At 42.7% G+C, this 23,117-nt stretch overlaps 1 protein-coding gene across 1 annotated transcript in view; it reads left to right on the forward strand.

The window, feature by feature from the left end:
- Positions 1 to 23,117, forward strand: part of BRINP1 (BMP/retinoic acid inducible neural specific 1) — a 182,018-nt gene that overhangs the window by 103,306 nt on the left and 55,595 nt on the right. Inside the window, exons 3-4 of the mRNA XM_027105976.1 lie at positions 13,779 to 13,969; positions 22,493 to 22,662. Of these exons, the coding sequence (XP_026961777.1) occupies positions 13,779 to 13,969; positions 22,493 to 22,662 (361 nt within the window). The remainder of the gene's footprint in view (positions 1 to 13,778; positions 13,970 to 22,492; positions 22,663 to 23,117) is intronic.

Here is a 23,117-nt window from a genome sequence, read left to right on the forward strand (position 1 = left end):
AAATTGCCACCTCTGCCTACGCGTGGAACAGGGTGCAGTAAGAAATAGAAACAGGAAGTCACAGAAGACTTGGGTAATTTGGAAACAGAGTCCTAAGGTAACGTGCCAGACTCCAGGGGCTAAGCATCGGCAGTGAAACAACCTGATTGCCGAGGGTACTTCAAAAACATGAGTTTCTTAATGCTGGAAAGGAGAGAAAATATATTCACAAACTTGTACTGCCTTGACTTATTTAAGAATTATTTATTTGGGCACTTTAAGGTTCCAGTAGAATATAGAATATAGCCCCCGCCCCATGTAGGTTACTGTCGAGAGGAGGGGATGACAATAAATCGTCACACATGTCCACGATTGCCACTTGAGTTCAGTGGTTTGGGGGACCAGAGCTGGCTGGGGAGATGGGGAACGCTTCCTGTAGAAGTGACCTTCAGCTGAGACCTAGTAGGTAGGGAAAGAGTTTACTAGGAGGGAATGATGGGAAGATTGTCCAGAGAAGGGGAAACATCGGAGCCCTTCAGTCCCGAGGTTCTCAATTTCGCTCTATAGAGGGGTCCCCTGGGAGCTTGTTAGAAAGGCAGAGGCTGAGACTCTGCTAAGTTTGAGTGAGCTGTTGTTTCTGTATTTTAACATGGCTTCCCACCAAATTCTGGTGCAGGTGGCTTATGGATTCCGTCTCACAAAGCACAGATAGAATCTGAGTCTGAGTTTTCAAATTGGGCTCTGAGCTTAGCCTGAAGGCGGGTGGTGGTGAGGGGAGAGATAGGATTCTGCAATCATCCCCATTCCTGGAGAAGCTCTACTTATATCAAATTTATCTATTTTGCAAAACATTTATTGGAAAATTATTATTTGTGTTTTCCCCAGAAAAATGCAAGTTCTTTGTATTGTTCACTTCTGGAGCCCTAGCACCTAAAATAGAGACAGAATCATGGTAAATCCTCTAAAACAAACAAACAAAAACTTAGTTGAAAGAATGAATTTGTGAATCAAATGTTTCATGTCTAAACAAAAGTCTGAAAGCCAGTCGTCCGACCCAACTGTCCATTTTACAGATGGGAAAAGTGAAATCCAAAGAGGAATCATGGCTTGTCTAAGGTAGCCCAGCTTATTATGGTAGAGTAGATGGTAGGTTTATGATGCCTTTGCTCGAAGGCCAGTCCTCATTCTTCTAGACCCAATGTTAGCCTTTAAGGAGGCCAAAATGTTGGCAGTCCCTCACTGAAAATGCAAGAGATAAGTAAGAAGTACAAGCTAGTTTAAGAATAGTTCATATAAAGTCATAACAAGCAATTAGCTTGCTAGACAGATTATTGGGTTGCAAGTAATCATAAGTCACATCTGGTGTGCACATAGTGTGACAGAGTTAAACCTGGTTGGGTTTTTGAATCTGAGCTTCCTCATCTGTGAAATGGGGATGATTATAACCACCTCCCAGGTGCTTGTGCTTTAATGCAAAGCACCTGGTCCATATTCGGTGCCGAATATATATTTACGCTTAGGCGTATGGATCTGAAAAATCAAGCCTGTCCAGTGTTAGAAAAGAGATATTGTTTGTGGCTGAGTCTATGTATTTAGGTGGATAAGCATCTGTGTAGGAGAGAGAGGGAGCTAGGCTCTCCTGGAAAGTAAAGTGAACTTGCAGAAGAGTGGTTGATTGGCAGTGACTTTCGTAGCCTATGGCCGTTAAAATACCTTTATGCCCAAGAAAAATAACACTTGCTAGTCATTTATGGGCACACAAAAAAGAGGAACTGAAGGATCATGTGATGGAGCGGAACCCTATTTAGGTGCTTTAGGAGAAAAAATAAAATGAAAATTCAGAGTCTGGGGGTAGCCATGGGATAGAGCACGGGGCTGACGTCTCTCAGTGTGTTTTGGAGTGTCATCCAACTAACTCAGAGGTTAAAAAAAAAAAAAAAAAATTAAATAGGTAATCTCTTCCATAACTGTAGTTCATCTTGGTGTCTGTGTGAGACCAGTATAGCTGTCAGGGATTGCAAGGAAACATTTTCAGTTCACCTGGGCACTCAGAAGACAGCTCATGTTCTTTCCTGAAACACGTAGGGTCTCCGAGTGGGTAAAGACAGCAATAGCAACACTGCAGTGACCGTGCGGGTTCTGAATCCCTTCTGTAAGCATCTCTGTCAATCAGTTAGTTACTCAGACTCTGCTTTGATATCTTTAGACAAGGGCTCCCTTCTTCCCTGTTCTATCCTGATTCATTCTGACAATAAGAAAAAGCTTGCTGTATTGAGTGGGACTTTATCTTGCTGTCAGTTCTTCCTGGTCATTGCAGTTCTAGCCATTGGAGCCAGGTTTTCATGGCGTTACAACTCATCAGATTCCACCAACTAGGAAAATTGGCGGTATCTTCCTTCTTCGTTCAGTGCTTGGGCAATCAAATAGCTCTGAGAATGCCTTAGGCCCCCCCAGAAGGTATTTTTTTCATCATTTTGTATATTAAGTCAATTACCTTGTTTAATCATCAAATCATAAATTCCACTTGAAGCGTGTTTATTTTCTTAACTCAGGTGTGATCCAGGCATTTTTAAGAAAATCACTTCCTTCTAATTTGTATGTAAATAATGACTTTGTTATTTAGGCTTTAAAGGAGATTCAAGCAGGCTGTGTGGGAAACATCCTCATTTTCTAATTTTCTTTTGCCCAATGTTTTTAAAATATTTTTAGGGCAAAGGAATTTTTAAAAACACACAGAATTTAATGATCTATCTATCTCTATTGAGTAGCTCAATCTATAAATCTTTGATCTGGCATTTTTTATTATTTCCTTAAAATACATTATTTGACTGGCCAGCTCAATGGGTTAAATCAGGATCAACCAACTTTTTCTGTATAGGAACAGATAGTACATATTTTATACTTCATGGGCCCTATGGTCTCTGTTGCAACTATTAAACCCTGAGATTATAGTGCAGAAGCAGCCATAGATAATATGTAAACAAATGAGTGAGACTGTGTTCCAATAAAAATTTATTTCCACAACAGTCAGAGGGATAAAATTGGTCTGTGGGCCATAGTTTGTCGACCCCTGAGTTAAATCATTCTTAAGAACTTTGATACATTTAAGTAAAGGATGGCTTTAGACCCCAAATTCCTGGTATAAGACCAGAAATTCAGTGAATGTGTGTTGATTGGATTGAAGAAAAAGGTATTTCTTAATGAGTTTAAAGCAGGGACAGGAAAGCTTTCTCTATAGGGAAACAAAAGAAGGACCTAGCTGGGAATGCAGATTTGGGGGAGGCTCTCAGATGACAGCATACTTGCTAATCCTAAAATATTTTAACGAGGAAAAAATTGGCAATTAAATGCAGTATTACTTTCTAGGGAAGAAGTTTGCTCGTTTTTCTCCTAGAAAGATGTGCTGTGGCAGAGGGAAATGAGCATGTGCAAGACTTGGATTTTAAAACCAGCTACTGATAGCTGTGTGTCCCTGGGAAAATGATCTCCCCTCTCAGAGTTTCCATATTTCCATCTAAAGATCGAAGGCAATACCAAGATGTTCTCTGTGGTCCCTTGGAGCTCTCAAATTTTGTGATCTGAAAAAGAAAATTCATCTAACTGCAATGTTTAATGGGATTTATGACAATTGGAAAATAATTGCTGCTCCAAACTTTTATTAATCTATATTTAGTTATGACTCATGCTTTCACAATAGATGTTTTGGAAATAAGCAGAGAGACAAATCGAGTAAACAGAATTTTAAATATTTTATTTATATGCAGTTTGTGTAATCCCTAGAGCCCATGGGCATATTAAGATCATTTAAAATATCCATTAAAAGTTATGTGTTATGAGACAAACTCCCCTTTTAGAATGCCTTGCCAAAGGATAAATAGCTCACACTTATTGAGTAGCTACTACTGCCAGATTAATTGCATTCATTATGCTTAATCCTTCCAGTAACCCTGCAAGGTGAGTACTAGGATTCCTATTGTACTGATAAAGAAAGCTCAGAGAGGCTGAGCGATCTGCAAAGGATCACTCAGCTAATGAGTGGCTTTATGCTGGGATTCAAAGCCAGGCCTTTCTGGCTGTGAACTCTGAGCTCCTCGCGCACTGCCACAATGTCAGGAAAGGACCTGTTTTGTGCCGCTTTATCAGGTGCTCAGCGGGTCATTTGGTTTTTCTCGAAATGCCGTATTTCGTTCTTCTGCAGAGCGTCGCGGGTGCTCCCGACAAGGCAGTTTGGGACAGTTAACATCTGTCCTCCACTGGCCTGGTGACGCCAGAGTAGGCAGAGGATGAGGGGGCAGGAAGAAGCAAGGAAGAGCCCAGGCAGAGAATCATGGAAGCTGAGTTTCTGTCCCAGCTCTGACATGGATTTGTCATGTGGTCTTCACTGCCCTGGACCTCAGTTTCCCCCACTTGTGATGGGGATGGAAATGCCCCCCACTTCCAGGTTATTGAGAGGATAATGTATATGATGACAGAGCTTTGTAAAGGAACAAGTGCAGTACAGACCCCACAGTGTTGAGATAATGGGATGGGACAGCGGATCGGGATAGAGGACACTGAACCTGAGATCAGGAACCCAGATTTTAGTCCCTCTTGCCATCAAAGGTTCTGAGGCCTTGGGCAAGTCCATTTCTCTCTCTGAGCCTCAATTTCCTCATTTGTGAAATGACAGCAACGTCCTTGGATGGTTGTTCCAAAACCCCTTTCATCCTCATTCTGATGTTTTGGATTCTGTATGGCAGCGAGGTAGCTCAGGTGACTGAGGGTATCTAAGGAAACTCTGTCTGCTCAGTAAAATAAAGCAAGAACATTCTAAGCTGCTTTCCCCGTGATGAATTCCCATAACCCCCGTGGAGGTCCCTGTCCTCAGTAACAGTGCTCCACGAAGAATCCCACTTGCTTTTCTAGAGATGGTCCATTTCTATCAAACCTGGGCCATTCAAGTGTACTTGCTGTGTTGCTGTTTTTTCCTTTCCAGTTTCCACTCAACGAGAAGCATGTAGCCCAATTCCAGGATGCTTACCCTGGATTAGTTGCCCCCATTTCTCTGAACTTTATTCCCATAGGAGCCTTTAGAACTGCTACTAGGGTTAGTAGAAAAATAAAAAGGCCATTACTTAAATGAACACACTTTGGAAAATAGAAAGACTTATATACAAATTGTAAGCAAAGATTATTTTCTCTATAGTTAAGTCAGTGTCTTTACTTGTAATTAAAACAACACTATTCATAATCACATTTTCAGAGACAGCTCTTTTTGGTTGTTTGTTCGTTTATCTGTTTTCTGCTTTTCCTCTCCTTACCCTTCTAGAGCTAAATTACCCTGGAGAACCACTTGGATGCTGGGATTCCTCAGCTGCTTTCTCACTTATGTTCTGAGGCATGGAGACAGGCAGGGGATTTGTTGAGGACACCATACTTGTTAAGATGCATCATTTCCACTTCACATGTGCCCTTGCGTTCACCTTTCCCTGAGCTGGCTGGGGAACATGTGGGGAGAGGCTGGGAACAGCAGGCAAGAGAAATGCTCTCTCTCTCCTTCTCTCTCTTTCTCTCTTTCTTTCTCTCTCTCTCTCTCTCTCTCTCTCTCTCTCTCTCGGTTCAATGACTTCACCTCCTCAGTCCCCTCCTCTATGATTTCCCTTGTTCATCTCTGGGGATAATTTTCTGCTAATAGTAATGGAAGTGGTCCCAGATCCTCCTCAGCCCCCAGCCCCAGACATTCAGCGGCTTATTTTTATTTCACTTCCAAATAAATGCAACCAACGGAATAAGCCACCCAGGAATAAACAAATGCAAACATCCTGTAACCTTAATCAGTTATGCTTTCGGCAAACATTTATTGAGGATACAATGTCTATAAAATATTCTAAAATGTATCCTTGGATTAAGTCAGATCACTGTAGTGCTTCATGTTTAAACAGTAATGTTTGTCTCTCATGGAGTTGCATTACCAAGTGGTGCTTCATCATATGCATTAGGCTACATTGAGCCAATCAAACATTGACAGTGAGGACATTCCCCACCGGCATCAACTACATCCATCTCTTTATGAGAAACCATAGGAGATGTTTGTATCTTATCACAGCATCCGGGAACTCTCTGTATCTCCAACAACTTTGAACAACAGCTGCTCTGTTTTCTTCTTGATTGTGTGGCTCTTTGGTCTGTGATTCCCTTTTTCCTTTGGCTGCAAGGAAGCTCAGAGACGTTTGTTGTCCACTTCTATCAAGTGTTCAGGACTTTATAGGATTGCTTTTGCATGCTAATTTTAACTCCAAATTCATTTTGTTTTCCTCCCTTTATTTTTCCATTGTTCTATTTTCTGAAGTCTATACAATAGGTGTGTTTTTGAAAACCACCTCCAGTTGGTTCTGCTATGCAATCAGATTCAACTTTTTAAAAAAGCTGCAAAACATGTTTCATAAAGAAGAGTAAAGCAACCCTTCACTTCCTTAGAGGTAATTAGTAACTTTGATTACCTAGGAAACAATGGAGGAAACTCACATTTATCCAGCACTTATTAAGGACCCAACACTACTGGAGATGTTCTCCTCATAACCTTGAGAAGTAGAAATTGTGATCCCCCATTTTACACACGATGAAACAAAAGCAAACATTTTAAGGAATAATAATATCGTTATAACTGTGCCCTATGCAAATAATATTAAATATCATCATAATCATATTAAATAATATATATATTATTTATATATTAATATATAGATGTAATAATATTAAATATAGATATAATGATAATACTAAATAATAAACAACAACTTACAGTTGTCCATACCCTGTTGCAGTTTACAAAGAGGTTTTCTAGCCATTTCATTTAACTCTCAGAATAGTCTGGGAGACGCATGTTTTTAGTCTTCATCACATATATGAGGAGATAGAGTAGGAGGAAGTTTATAAACTTTCAGTCCATTTCTTAAATGCAGTCAGTACTTTTATCATACTTCACGGGAATCAGGAATCAAATCCCTCCACAAAAGTTCTACCTACTGATAGCTTTAAAAAGAGCAGGATTGTTTCCTCTTGTCTTCTACCCACCATCCGTCATCCACTATTCCCCACCTTCCCATTGGAGCCCCTCCTATGACCATGACAACAATGGTAATATAGATAATAAATTTAACACCACCTTTATTCAGGGTTTTTATGTTCTAGATACTGTGCTCTGTGATTTAATATAAACCTAAACCCACCCCTCTAAGGTAGATATGCTTCCCCTAGATTACATCTACATTTTTTTGGAGTATAAGCAAGCTCGTCACGATTTCACAGCTAACTGATGGCAGGGTCAGGTTTTAACCCAAGATTTCTACCTCCCGGGGCCCTGGCTGAGCGATACAAAGCTGAAGATCATCTAATACTATCAACTTTTTTCCCAGGAGAGTAAACACACACCTTCACAAGGGCAGAGAGCCAGTTCTCCTGCCTGTCTCACAATCTTTTCTTCAGTGCAGCCTCATTCTCAATGTGTCATTGAGTGTGTGTGTGTGTGTGTGTGTGTGTGTGTGTGTGTGTGTGTGTGTCTAGGAAACAGAGGGTTAGCCAAGGGGACAAGGGAGTATTACTATAAAAGCAGTGCTCTGAAATGAGAGCATTGGGCTTGTGGTTTTCTCTGTACCCTCATCCTAAGTCCTGTGACCCTGGATCCAGTCTCCATCCATCCTCTGCCTCTGTCTTCACCCGCCCTCCCACCCTCTGCTCCCCTAGTGGGATGAGCCTTGCTGCAGCTACCCCATGCCTTCCATCCAGGATCCTTTTTGAATCTCAGTCTAATTGGTTTGCCCGCCCTGCTGGGATGCTTAATTGGGCATAAACATATCCTATGCCATTGTGAGTTCTGCCTTCTCCTCCAAGGGGAATTTGCTTGTCCTGTGGGCTCAGAAGGAAAGATATATTTTATGTTGTGCTCAATTCACTGAGAACTTACATAAAATTGTTCCTGGGTCAGCAGAGCAGTTAGACAACATGAAAAGCAGGCTTTTTCTCTCTTTTATTTTCTTTTACTATTTTTTTAAGGTGGCATGTTGCAGTGGAAAGGGCACTGCACTTGGAGTCACAAGCCCTGGGCTCTGATTTCAGCCCTGCCAAGCATTTTGCTGTGCGATCTTGGGAAAATAAGTCAATGTCTTTGAAATTCAGTTTTGCCATCTATGAACTGAGTGGGTTGGATTGGATGACTTCTATGAAAGGAGTCATAGTGATGCTTTTAGAACAGGAGTCATACTCACCATGGGCCAAATCAGGCCTGAAACCTGCTTTTATAAACAAAGTTTTATTGGAACACAGCCACACTCATTCATTTATTGTCTGTGGCTACTCACACTACAAGGACAGAGTTGAGTAGCTGTAACAGGTACCTTATGGCTGCAAAGCCTAAAATATTATCTTTCCCTTTACAGAAAAAGATTGTCTACTCCTCTTTTAGAACATAAATCAGATGGTGTCATTACTCAAAACCTTCTTTTGACTTTCCATATTACTTAGAATTTAAAAATAAAAAGTCTTTACCAAATCTAGAATGGCCTTTTGAGATTGGTGCCAACTCCATCCCATGCTTTGATGTTATTTTTTTTCTTTTTGCCCTTCCTTTCATAACATCTCTTCTACTCATCTACTTATCTCATCCTGCATCCTCCCTCCTTGATCTTCCCCAAACCTGGCAAACATATTCTTACCTCAGGACATTTGCACCTGCTGTTCCTTCTTCCTAGATTACTCTTCCACCAGGTGGCTGCATGGTCTCTTCCTTATTTCCTTCAAGTCTCCTTAAATGTCATCAAATTAGGAGGGCATTTTCTGACCACCTATATAGAACTACGCCCTCACCCCACCCTAGGGCATCCCTACCTCCTTCCTCTGCTTTATTTGTCTTCATAGCACTTCTCTCCTTCTGACACATTTGTCCTTTTATCGTCTGTCCACTCTCACGAGAATGTAAGCCCCTTGACAGCAGGACTTTTATCTAGTTTGTTTATTGCTGTATACTCAGATCTGGAAAAATATAAGCATTCAAATTTTGAAAGCATAAATGAACTGTTTTAGTTCTGATGTTGTTTAAATCTACTTCTGAATAGATCTAGGTACTGTGAAGACTTTTTACTGAAGTGTATTTTGGTAAAGAGAATAAAATTGTAGAATCTTGTGGCTATTACAGTATTAACTCCAACATTCTCATGATCGTCACAGAGTCACATAGACTCATTTTTAGAACATTTTTAGTCTGGACTGTTGGCCATTAAGAACAGGGTTTATAGGGCTTCCATGGTGGCGCAGTGGTTGAGAGTCTGCCTGCTAATGCAGGGGACACGGGTTCGAGCCCTGGTCTGGGAGGATCCCACATGCTGCGGAGCAACTGGGCCCGTGAGCCACGGCTACTGAGCCTGCCTGTCTGGAGCCTGTGCTCCGCAGCAGGAGAGGCCGCGATAGTGAGGGTCCCGCGCACCGCGATGAAGAGTGGCCCCCGCTTGCCACAACTAGAGAAAGCCCTCTCACAGAAACGAAGACCCAACACAGCAAAAATAAATTAATTAATTAATAAATTCCTACCCCCAACATCTTAAAAAAAAAAAAAAGAACAGAGTTTATAGATAGAAAGAAATCTAATAACACAGTTCAACACACAAGACCCTTCATCGTGTGGTCCCTGACAACCTCTCTGTCTTTACCTCTTATCGTTTATATATCACATGCACTCAATACACATGAATACTGCACACACACACATCCCTCTCTCTCCAACTGTCTTGTTCTCTCTTATTTTTCTCCATGTTTGTACGTGGAGCTTATTCTTCCTGAAATATCCTTCCCCTATCTTTGTCTGGCCAAATGCTATGCTCTCGTCAAGATTCAACTTATATAGAAGAATTTTTTGACATCCCCGCTCCCACCCCAGCTGCTCCTCCAGACTAGGTCAGGGATCCTCCTGTCTGATTCCTCTGTGACTAAGATGACGGTTGCAAATAGCACATCATTCAGTAAGATGGAAATTCCTTAGGATCGGGAGCTGTCTGTGGTGCTGAACAGGCAGTGCCTGGCAGAGTCAGCACTTCATAATAACACCCCTCAGTTATTGAGCTTTTCCCAAGTGCCCAGCACTGTGCTCAGTGGGTCACATGCATCCCCTTACTTAGGCCTTGCATCCATCCTGTGAGGCAGGAACCAGGAACCCAGCACTGGCTTCCTCCTTAGTTTTTTCAAGGAAGCAACACAGATGGCAGGCCCTGGGTGTATAACTAGTGAACATCAGAAAGAATGTGGAGGCTGTTTAAAAAAACAAAAAGAAAGAAAGAAAAAGGAATTAAGTCATAGGCTTATAATTTGATGGTGGGGGTGGTATTGTTTCTTTGTGTCAGTACTGGTTTTACTATGGTTTTTATAGTCTACTTTTCAATATCTACATTAAAAGTGTGATTTAAGAGTCAGGATACAAGTTTTCTACCCCCAGTTCTACCACTAATGAGCTGTGTGACTTTTGACATGTTACTTAACCTCTCTGAGTGTAATGCATGTCAGTTTTGAGGACTGTAGACATATGCACATGAAAAAAATAGTAACCCAAGGTTGTAAGCTATAAATAAATGTTATATATTTCTATATCTATATATCTATCTCTCTCTCTATATATATCCCTGTATATAACATAACTATAATTTATAACATAATAGTATAGAACTATATGTCTATTATACTGAAATATGTGTATGTTTCTATGCATATATACATATATTTTTTTTTCATAACTACACGTACATAGCTTTATAAATTTCAGGGATAAGCAGAAGAGAAGTATCTAATGATTCTCATTGCCTTTTATTGGTCATCTAATGCTGAGTAACAAATTACCCCACAAGTTAGTAGCTTAATATAACACTATGTATTATCTCAAAGTTTCTGTGGATAGGGAATCTGGCTGTGGCTCAATGGGGTGCCCTTGCTCTTGCCATGCTATTGTCATTTGAAGATTCCACTGGGAAGGGTCTGCTTCCCAGCTCATGCACATAGTTACTGTTAGAACTCAGTCCCTTGTGTGGTCTCAGTTCCTCAGAAGCTATTGGCCAGAGGCTTCCCTCAGCTCCTCCCGGTATAGATCTCTCAACAGTGCATCTCACAACATGGCAGCAAGAACAAGACAAAGACAAAGAGAGACAGAGAGAGAGACACAGGGGAGGGGCAAAACGGAAGTTGCCATATTTGGGGGTTATGGGGTTTTTTGTTTTTCTTTCATTGAAGTATAGTTGATTTACAATGTTATGTTAATTTCTGCTGTACATCAGAGTGACTCAGTTATAGATATAGATATTCTTTTTCATATTCTTCTCCATTATGGTTTATCACAGGATATTGAATATATCAGTAGTTCCCTGTGCTATACAGTAGGACCTTGTTGTTTATCGATCCTGTACATACTAGTTTGCATCTGCTCATCCCAAACTCCCAGTCCATCCCTCCCCAACACCCCCTTCTTGGCAACCACAAGTCTGTTCTATATGTCTGTGAGTCTGTTTCTGTTTCATAGACCTATTCTTTTGTACCGTATTTTAGATTCCATATATAAGTGATATCATCTGGTATTTGTCTTTCTCTTTCTGACTTACTTAGCTTAATATGATCATCTCTAGGTCCATCCATGTTGCTGCAAATGGCATTATTTCATTCTTTTTTATGGCTGAGTGAGAAGTAAACTAATCACAAAACTACTTTGTAACCTATTCACAAAACTAACATGCTATCACCTCCAAATTCTGTCCATTAGAAGCAAATCACTGGGTCCTGTCCAGCCCATACTAAAGGGGAGGAGATTACACAGGGTGTGAACATCAGGGAGCAGTAATCTTGGGGAGTTGTGTCGCCAGCTACCTCACCTATAAGATTCCCCTCAGCTGGCTCTCGCATTCCCCACTCTCTCCTCATGTCTGGTCAACCCCCTTGCTCCATTTTGTCCCCTTTCACACCCTCTTCATACACTTTCCTTCCTGTTCAGCTCTTACCATAATGTGTTATGTATCCCCCTCTCACTCACTCTGCCCCTGCCCTTTCATCCATGTGGATTGTTGGGTTTTGTTTAAATGTTAAACAACATTTTTGTTTATTTAAATCACATGTGAACTTCAAAACTATAGTTAAGATAAGACCTCACTGAAGCTTCCCCTAGAGACCTCAGAAGTCTGTGTTCCTTCTTCTGCATCCTGTAGTCTTTGGTTTACAATAAGCTGGACATGTCTTGCCTTTCCTGCCAGACTGTGAGCTTCTGAGACTGGGATGTGTCCACTCCCCTCCTGTACACATGATATTCTGCATTTAGTAGGTGCCCTGCAAGGTTCACTGAGTGCAGTTGATTGACTTAATACATATCTAAGATGTGCAGAGTACTGAGATTTTATTTAGAATTCAAACTATGTTATGAATTATGGACAGAGATTTGTTAAGCAGCCACAGACTATAAGCTCTGAGGCTTGGAATGCATTCCAATTGGAAAGCTTCTTCCTCAGACACAGTTTTCTGTGCATCAGGGGTCAGACTCCACCACTGAATTACCGAGACATATTCCAGCCCGATTCCCACCCTGTTCCGCTTCTTCTTGCTCTGTGCCCCTTCCTTTATTCATCTCTCTCATCTGTGGCAGGAGTGAGAGACCTTTTCATTAAACTCTCATTCCCATCATTTATCTGGGCTGACCTTACAGTCCTCTTGGCTAGTCTGTTTTTCTCAAGGGACCTGGAGCTTGTAACTCAGGTTGGAGAACTGGTTGTTTCAGGGGGAGCTCCATCTTTGGTAGGAGCAGAGGTCATTATTAAAGCAAAAACAACCTGAACCAAGGCCCTTTAAATGTCTACTTGTATTTGGTTTGCATTCTCCTCATTCATTACACGTGAACCTTTAATGATTTATGTATCTGTGAATGTGTGAGGAAATAAAAGTTATAAAACTCTCACATTGGATTAGTGCCTGGCATTTCCAATGGTGTTTTCACACCCTATGTTTCATGTAATCCGGGCACCAGCAATAGGAAATAGATAATATTAATTGGATTTTATAAATAAGGAATTGTAGATCCAGAGAAATGACATCCTCTGCCCAAGATCACACCACATAGTTCACAAGAGGCAGAGCGAGACCCTGAGCTTAGACTCCCAAGTTCAATGTTCTTCTGTCTTGATTTTCTCTGTCATTAGTGAAGGGAAGAGTGGAAATTCCCTTACATGGTCAGAACAAAGCTTAATTTCTTCCAGACAGTATTTGCTCAGTGAATGCATGTGAAAATTTCGAATGAAACTGAACTCTGGACTAACTATTGGGTTGTGGAATTGTCTTAGAACAGGTTTCAGGTTGCATTGTGCCTTAACGTCTTGTCCATTGGTACACAGCCTTCCTTCCTTTTATTCTTTTGCTTATTTATTTATCCAGCTAGCATACTTGTGACTCGCACCATGTAACATGTACCGTGTACCTAAGAAGATCCCATATCTCTGGTTTCATTCACAGTCTAGTGAGGGAGATGAATAAGCAACTAGATGACAATGATTTTTGTATCTCTGATGATCTGTAAGCATCGTGAGAACATGACTGCATCTGTCTGGTTCACTGCAGTATCCCAGTGATGAGAATATACCCAATACTTAGATCTAGACTGAGGGCTCCAGATCTAAGTATCAGTTCACAAATATTAAAAATAGTTGTGGGCACTCTCTCACCTAAGGACAGACGCCTGGATGGGATGGTTGGGTGGGCTTTGGCTTGGGGGTAGAGGTGGTAAGTGGAAAGTCTCACTCATGTCTCCTGCCCAGGGAGTTTGCCCGTTGGAAGGTGAGGAACACAGCCATTGAGAGGAGAGACCTGGTCCGTCATCCAGTGCCCCTCATGCCGGAGTTTCAAAGGAGCATCCGCCTGCTTGGCAGGAGACCCACCACTCAGCAGTTCATCGATACCATCATCAAAAAGTACGGCACCCACCTCCTCATCTCCGCTACCTTGGGAGGTAGGTCAGCAGCCACTGGGCCATAGCCTTGTCATGACTTTGAGTCTGAGATGGAGAGGACGGTGGGATGGCCTAGGATCAAAGCCATCTTGACACCTCTGCCATCGTATGTCACTCAGAAGTATATGTTGCCAGATAAGCCACGTCGTCCTGGTTGATTCCGTTCTCTGGGACAGTCTAGCTTGAGAGTTTACTAACTTTTGTGGAAATATGGCTTCACCTTGGAATTCGCTCAATTCGTTGGGAATGTTTAATCGTATTATTATATTAGTTCCTTTGGAATGCAGTGTAATCTGGGGAAATAACTTCAGATGATGTTTAGAGAAGTGCCTTTGTTTGTTGAAGTCTGCTTTAGGGGTTGATAACTTGAGGTTATCTTTTTACAAATGGGGTATCGTTTGTATCTTATATGGGTTTGGAGTAGAGTAGTAGGAAAGCAGCCTAATTGCTCCACCCTGCTCAGCTTTACCCATCCCTCCCCATCATGTCCAGTTCATCTTCAAGGGAGTGAAGATAAGAGGGGAGGATAAGAGGAAGGGAAGAAATGCAAAGAAAACGGGAAATGGTAGAGGCTAGTGCACTTAGATGCTATGGGTCTTGCCTGCGTGCATCATTTTATATAATGAGCTACAATCCTTTGGCCATCAGTTTTCTGCCACAATGACTAAGTCCACTGAATTTTGAGAAAGCCCGTTGGGCAGTGGAGCACGATGCCACCTGCTCAGAGAGCTGCAAAGTTATGCATTTAGATAAGGCCCCTGTCAGCTGAACAAGATTGGTGTACTGACAGAGGCAGGTGGGTAGACTGAGGCATGCTTATAACAAGTGATCTTTTTTAGAGGAGGGTGAGTGCTACAAGCTGGAGCAGTCAGTATAAAGTTCCTGGAGGAAGTGGCAGTTCAGCTCAGTAGGAGTTGGCTGGGTAGAGGAGGATGGGGAAGCTTTCTAGGTATGCATTTCAAGGAAGACCAATGATGTGGAGAATTTGGGTGGAGAAATTGGTTGGGCAAATTCATTCATTCATTCGTATCCACTACTTAGCTACTCCTATTACACTTTCTTGAGTATTTGCTCATAACAGGTGTTGTACATAGTCTTTAGTCCTCAAAAATGGCAAGTTAAGTTATATTATCTCCATTTTATAGATAAGGAAGCTGAGACTTACAAGAGGTATAGCTAAGAAGTGACAAAAATAAGTGTTGAACTTAGGGTTTTCTGTCCACAAAGCCTGTGTTATTTTTTTGACCCAACATCTGTCATCTCTTTAACCAAGTCACTCACCTGCCAACCCACCCAATCCAACAACCAACCAGCCAGCATGTATTCTTTAACATTTGAGTGTTAAATCATGTAGTATAAATTCTACTCTATTGTAAAGTGAAAATGAAATCACTTCTACACTGAGTGTGGCATTAACCTGTACCCTTTTCTTTAAATTTCCCCCATCTCCCATTTCACTTGAAAAAAACAATTATTGAGATCAATGCAGTGCTTCCATTAGGAACTGTGTTCTGTCCAAGTCCCCGGAAGTCCCAAATAACAGACTTTTCTTTTGCAGTGAAATATATTTTTAATTTCTCTGAGGCGAGGTGTTGAATTATTCACAGAGCCTTGGTCCTCTCCTGTTTTCACAGCACAATATTTTAAAATATGCAAAGCTTTGGATTGAGTTCCGGTGTTGGACAGCAAGCCCTAAATGTTCCTTGAATCCTCAGCATGGGTGACGGTGGGGGATTTACTGTTGATGGACACAGTGTGGCAGCAGCCCAGCAACTGTGTGAGGTCCTTCTTACATCATCACTTCATTCACTCATTTGTGGAAAAGTATTTCTTAAGAGCCTTCCCATGCAATGGGAGAGAATGGATGCGGTAGGTTATAGGGCATGCAAGGGCAGGCTCTGGAGTTTGATCGCCTGTTTCTCACCAGTTTTGGGTCACCTTGGCAGGTTACTCAATACTTTCAGCCTTGGTTTCCTCTTTTATGAATGGAAATAATACTAGTACTTCATGCATATTGTGAAGATTAAATAAAATGATGCATTGAAAGTGTTTGGCACCTAACAAATCATTGCTATTGTTGTTCTAGATATTATTATTATTATTGTTTTTATTATAACTATTGTTATCGTTATCATTTAGTGAGACTAAAAAATTGGGGGACTTGGGATTAAAACCCATTCCTACCACTCGCTAGATGAATGGAAGACATTGAGAAATTCACTTTCCTGTCTGGCTATCAGTTTTTCCATCTAAATATAAGGAGATGCACTGTAATTTTCCCTAAGGAGAACACTGTATTCACTTAGAGGAAATCCTTTGATAAGCTGTTTGAGGTGTCAGGTGAGTTCCTGAGGGCACGCTCAAACAACAAAAGATGATTCTTAAACTGTCACATAGAGGACAAGTAAATGCGTTTAGGGAAGAGGAAGGAAGCGGAGTGAGAAGGAGGAAGTGGAGCTGGCAGGAGGGCTGACATCTAAGACATTTCCATGGGATCCTCACTCTTGGGGTGAAATCCGTTAAACTCAACATAATTGGTATGAGTGATTTTTTTTATGGATGGTGGTAAAGGGAAAAAATTGGGGTCTGGAATGACCCACATAAATACAGGGATAGCAAGTTCCCTTAGTCCCTCTGAAGATCATATTTTGGATTAAAGGAAACACCTTGGAGGTGGGTGTCTGTGTGATATATACAGCTAAGCTTGCACACGTGCATGGGAGCGCATGTCTCCCTGCACAGATGGATGTGCACAGATGCCTGCCTGTGCTTGCGTGAAAGTTAATCTATATGCAGACATACATACATACATATGCAATGCACACACGCATACATCTTACACCCATGTATATGAGTACAATGTACACATATATGTGTATATGTAAGCTTGCACATGTATGTGAATGTATGTATATTGCATGAATGTCTGTTGATGAGTGAATACTCACATTTTTGTGCTTGTGTATGTTTGTGTGTATACTCGTTCCCCACCCTGTATTTTGGGAGAGCTCCCCTTGGCTAAGAGGAAGGCTAAGAATAAAGTCACAGGGTCTCAGAAGGAAAGGATGAGGGATGCCCCAGAGGCCTGAAATCCAGACATCCCCTTCCTTCTTCTGGGAACAGTGCCCCCAGGTGACTCAAAGGATAAGATGATTGACTTGCCCCCACATCCCCCATTTCCTACGTGTTCCACTTTGTTCCCCTCTGAAAGAAGTGCTACAGAGAGTGAGACAAAGCCCCCAGAGACAGAAAGATTGAGGAAAGGGGTGAAGAGGCAATTTGCAGGAATGCCCAAATGGGAAAGCGACTCTAAACAGAATGTTCTCTTAATAAACAAGAAATTAAGTCTTAATAATGCAGCAAGAAGTCCATTAACCCCTCTTGATCTAAGGTTTGCTTCTGCCAGTTCTCAGTCCGGAGGGAACTGAGCTGTTTCACCTTCTCTTTCACAGGCCCCTTGGCGAGCCTGAGCTGACACTTGTAATATTTATATCCTCTGCTTCCTGGCTCTAACTTCTAGCGTATATTCACTTATTTAATCATTTACCTCTCCACCCACCTATCTATTCACCTATTCATTTAATCATCTATCTCCCCATCCATCCATCTATCCATCAAATGATAACTGGACATTTGCTCTTTGTTTGACCTGGGAAAAGCATTGGGAGCGTTAGAAAGAAGAATCAGAGTCCTTCCTGCCCCAGGCCACCACTCACCACACCTGGAACTCAATGTCTAATTGTATATAAAGTCGTTTTTAAGCCAAGTCTATTCAGGTTACTGCAGAGTCCAATTGTGTCCTCCTGCATAACTGGCGAAGACTTCATGGGAAGGTGCATATATGAGTTTTTTATTCTGAACTCAACTTGAGTCTAGGCATGTGGAACCCAGAGATTAATTTTGAAAATGATGAATCTTCTTACTGGAAGATTGCAGTCAATCAACAAACACCGTAGAGTTGGGCCACTTCCACATTTATCCATTTACCCACACATACCCTGATCATTTGTTAAGCACATAATATATGCCCATATTGTGCTAGGCAAAGACAGTGAAATGACGAAAGACTCCTACATACTCATTGACTTCAGAGTGCTTCTCCTCTAGTAAAAGAGAGAGGCTATTAAACAAGAAATCACCAGGAAATGTGACAGGTAACATATTGGAGAAATAAAAGAGATCGTGGGAGCCCGTGGTTAGAGTTCTTACTTTAGTTTAAGTAAACAGTGGGGGATTCAGGGAAGGCTACCTAGAGGAGGTGTCTTAAGTGACACCTGAGGGATGAGTAGAAGTTAGCCAGGAGAAAAACAGAAAAGCAGAGTCCCAACCATAAGAGAAAATAGGGCACATTTGTACAGGATAGAGCACAGCTAGAGAGCAGCACGGGATGCAGCTAGAGAGACCAGATCATCAGTGTCTTGGGTCCCACATTATCTACAGGGATGCAGGCACCCTGCATCGTTTCAACATGAAACTAATAAACTATTAATGATATTTTTATTTCTTTTTTCCGTTACAGTTCTGTTTCTATTTTTTTAATAGAAATATAGTTGATTTACAATATTGTGTTAGTTTTAGGTGTACAGCAAAGTGATTCAGTTATATATACTTTTTTGCAGATTCTGAAAAATTCTGAAAAAACAGTAAATCCTTATTGCTTATCTATTTTATGTACAGTAATTTGTATCTGTTAATCCCATACTCCTAATTTATCCCTCCCCTGCCTTCCCTTTGGTAACCATCAGTTTGTTTTCTATCTGTGAGTCTGTTTTGTATATAGATTCATTTGTATTATTTTTTGGAATCCACATAGAAGTGATATCATGTACTATTTGTCTTTCTCTGTCTGACTTACTTCACTTAGTATGATAATCTCTAGGTCCATCAATGTTGCTGCAAATGGCACTATTTCATGCTTTTTTATGGCTTGGTTTTATGTTTGGTTTAAGAAGATCTTATACCACATCTTCTTAAACCAAGCATCTGTTGATGGGTGTTGGAGTTGTTTCCGTGTCTTGGCTGTTGTGAATAATGCTGCTGTGAATATTGGGGTGTATGGGTCTTTTCGAATTAGAGATTCCTCTGGATATATGCCCAGGTGTGGGATTGCTGGATCATATGGCAACTCTATTTTTAGTTTTTTAAGGACCCTCCATTCTGTTTTCCATAGTGGCTACATCAGTTTACATTCCCAGCAACAATGTAGGAGGGTTCCATTTTCTCCAGACCCTCTCCAGCATTTATTAATTAATTAGATATTTTACTTTGTTTTTTTACATTTTCCAGATCTTGGAACTCTGCTGTGTGTAATTTACAGGTACAGTGCATCTCAGTTTGGACCAGCTGCATTTCACATGCTCAGTAGCCACACTTGGCCAGTGGTTCCTGTACTGGCCAGCATGCATGTAGTCACTGGGTGACTCTAAGAACGGGGACACTGTCTTATTCATTTGTCACCCAGTGCCTGCCAAAGTGCTCAGAACACACAGAATACCCAGTGCATGCATGCTGAGCTAAACGTAATGGACACACTAGAGCGTGATGGAGGGAGGTGATGACAGCTCTCGGGGGGGGGGGGGGGGGGGGAGGGTGTGGCTGGGGAAACCTCGCCAGTAAGGTGATGGCCAGCCGAGCAGGCTCTGAAGAGTGTATAGGAGATGCCAGGTCAAGGACACAGGGCAGTAAGAGGAAGTGATGTTTGAATTGGTCCCAAAATGCTGGATAGGATTTCAATAGTCAGCCATTTAGGGGAGGGACAGAATGGTATTCCAAACAGAATAAAAAAGAGTCTGAGGAAAGCCTGAGAGGAATTGGCAAGAATAAACCATGGAGGCAGAAGGAATGGTTTGGCTGGAACACAGGGAGGGAGACAGGGCTGAAAAGACAGGCTGGAGGCTGCACGTGGAGAACTCTGAATGACAATGAAACCACTTTCTAGAAGCAGTCATGGAGGGGTCCGAGGCAGAAGAATTAACCTAGGGATCAGGACTGTGCCCACGTCCTAGGATAACCACTGTTCTTTTGAAAGTAAATTGTGTTTTCCATTCAACTCAGAAATCATCAGCGTTCTAAAGAAATTTCAGTTATCTTAGATATCAGGCTTTTGTCCTCAGAAAGTATCGGTAATGTTTGTTCTCTGACTATCCTGTTGTAGTGGGTTGACTAGAAGTAAGGATAAGTCTCATACGATTGGTATTTTGTGGTAATCGAATAACGGTGGTTAACCCTTCCTCAGGGCTTACTATGTGCCAGGCAGGGCTCAGGTGCTTTATGTCATTAACGGATTCAATCCTATGACAACCCTAGGAGGAAAGTACAGTTAGTACTCTCAATTTTACACATGCAGAAACTGCAGTATAGAGCAGCATTCCCCAGCCTTTTTGGCACCAGGGACTGGTTTCGTTGAAGACAATTTTTCCACGGATGGGGGTGGGGGACGGTTCAGGCGGTAATGTGAGTGATGGGGAGCGATGGGGAGTGACGGGAGTGGTGGGGAGCGATGGGAGTGGTGGGGAGCGACGGGAGTGGTGGGGAGCGACGGGAGCAATGGGAGCAGTGGGGAGCGGTGGGGAGTGGTGGGGAGGGGTGGGGAACGGTGGGGAGTGATGTGAGTGGTGGGGAGCGATGTGAGCGGTGGGGAGCGATGGGAGCAATGGGGAGCGATGGGAGCAATGGGGAGTGATGGGAGCGGTGGGGAGCGGCAGGGAGCAGTGGGGAGCGGTGGGGAGCAGTGGGGAGCAGTGGGGAGTGATGGAAGCAGTGGGGAGCGGTGGGGAGCAGTGGGGAGCGGTGGGGAGTGACGGGAGCAGTGAGGAGTGGTGGGGAGCAGTGGGGAGCGGTGGGGAGTGATGGGAGCAGTGGGGAGTGGTGGGAGCGGTGGGGAGTGATGGGAGCGGTGAGGAGCGGTGGGGAGCGGTGGGAGTGGTGGGGAGTGATGGAGCGGTGGGGAGTGATGGGAACGGTGGGGAGTGATGGGAGCAGTGGGGAGCGGTGGGGAACGGTGGGGAGCGGTGGGGAGTGGTGGGGAGTGATAGGAGCGGTGGGGAGCGATGGGAGCGGTGGGGAGGGGTGGGGAGTGATGGGAGCGGTGGGGAGCGATGGGAGCAATGGGGAGCACTGGGAGCGGTGGGGAGCGGTGGGGAGTGATGGGAGCGGTGGGGAGCGGTGGGGAGCGATGGAGAGCTCGTGGCCACTCACCTCCTGCTGTGTGACCTGGTTCCTAACAGGCCGCAGACGGGGGTTGGCGACCCCTGGTATAAAGAGTGCAGGTAACTTGTTCCCATAGCTAGTTCAAGTCCAGGCAGTCTAGTTCTAGAGACTGCCTTCTACTACTACTCCAAATGATTTTTGATTGCTACAACGAACAGACAATGATATAAGGACTTTACATGTGTTAATTAATTTATTCTTCTTAATTATTCTATGCAGTAGGTGCTATTCTTCTCCTGATTTTGTTCATGAATAAACTGAGAATCAGAGAGGTTAAGAAATGTCCCCAAGTTCACAGTTAGTTGAGAGTGAAACCAGCGGTACAATGATCAGATCTGTTTAGGTGGCATATCTGGAGCTTCCTTTATGAAGTTCTGGTGAAACATCTTGTTGTCCAAAATAAAATGCACCATTAGTTAGTACTGTTAGTAATCTACGCATGTATTTCTAAGGAAAACTTCATGGTAAATTATATAAGATTTTCTATTGCTCTCTCTCTCTCTCTCTCTTTCTGTCTGTTTCTTCCACCCTATGCCTAACTTTCATGTCATCTCCTCTCTCCCCAAGATGTAACTTAAGAAATATTTATTGAATGAATGAAAAAAATTGATGGATTAACTATTTACTATCTACCATATGCCAAGCACTGGGCTTTGTACAAGGGGTACAGCAGTGGCTAATATAGACAGTGTCTGACTTCACAGGGCTGACAGTTTCGTTTTTCCTATCTGTCTGTATCTGTGTTTGAACTATGTCTTATCTCTCTATCTCTCTCCCTCTCTCTCTGTCTATATCTCTATTTATCTATCCATCCATCCGTACATCCATCTGTCTGGGAAGGGGTAGCAGGAGAAAGAGAGAAAGGAAAGGAGGAAAGAATAAGGGAAGAAGAGAGGGGAGAAATGAGAGGAGGAATAGGTGGAATTGGATGATGAGGAGGAAACAGAGGAGAAGAAAGGAATGGGAAGGGACCATCTATGGCGAATCCATCATTTTACAGAAAAGCCTGAGCCTTGAAGAGAGGCAGTGAGTTGTGTTACGAGATGATGCTGGTGCGAACTATGACGTGGATTAGTAAGAGCTGGACTTGACGACTAAGAGGCTTTCCATGATCTTCGTCCTGATGGAGCCTGGTGCTTACAGACACCTCTGGACTGTCTTGCTTTCATTGTGCTCTTGATTTTCAGAGGCAGAAGGAAATTTGGGCAAAATTAATGAGAGGTCTGAAGCTATTTTCGGCATCCAAGCCATGAAGGCTTTCTACTCATCCCAAAGCTCAACGGGCTGCCTGAGCTTCTTTCCTTTTCTGTGCAGGGGAGGAGGCCTTGACCATGTACATGGACAAAAGTCGCCTGGACCGGAAGTCAGGGAATGCCACTCAAAGTGTTGAAGCTCTGCACCAGCTGGCATCGTCCTACTTTGTGGACCGTGATGGTACCATGAGGAGGCTCCATGAGATCCAGATATCAACTGGAGCAATCAAGGTGCGGCTTGCGGGTGGCTTCGGGTGGCAGGCTCTCAGACAACAGCACTGCACAAACGTAGTCTGCGAGTCAACGGGCAGATGACATCCCTGGCTTCTTACCCAGGGAGCTAACAGTGCCCCCCTCCAGCCACTCTGCCTGAGCTTGTCAAGTGCCCCTAATATCCCGAGCATTGTCATTAAGGCGACCACATGCACTGATTTCCTGGGGCAACCCTGGCTGTAATCATGGCAGAATTAAACATAGTACTTTCTTTCACTCTTTTTTTTTTTAACAGCTTTATTGGAGTATAATTGCTTTACAATGGTGTAAAGCATTAGCATTAGTTAGTTTCTGCTTTATAACAAAGTGAATCAGCTATACATATACATATATCCCCATATCCCCTCCCTCTTGCGTCTCCCTCCCACCCTCCCTATCCCACCCCTCTAGGTGGTCACAAAGCTGATCACGAG

Source organism: Aethalodelphis obliquidens, unplaced genomic scaffold (assembly GCF_003676395.1).
Source record: "Aethalodelphis obliquidens isolate GAN/ISIS:26980383/991018 unplaced genomic scaffold, ASM367639v1 scaffold7, whole genome shotgun sequence".
In the NCBI taxonomy this organism is placed as follows: Eukaryota; Metazoa; Chordata; class Mammalia; order Artiodactyla; family Delphinidae; genus Aethalodelphis; species Aethalodelphis obliquidens.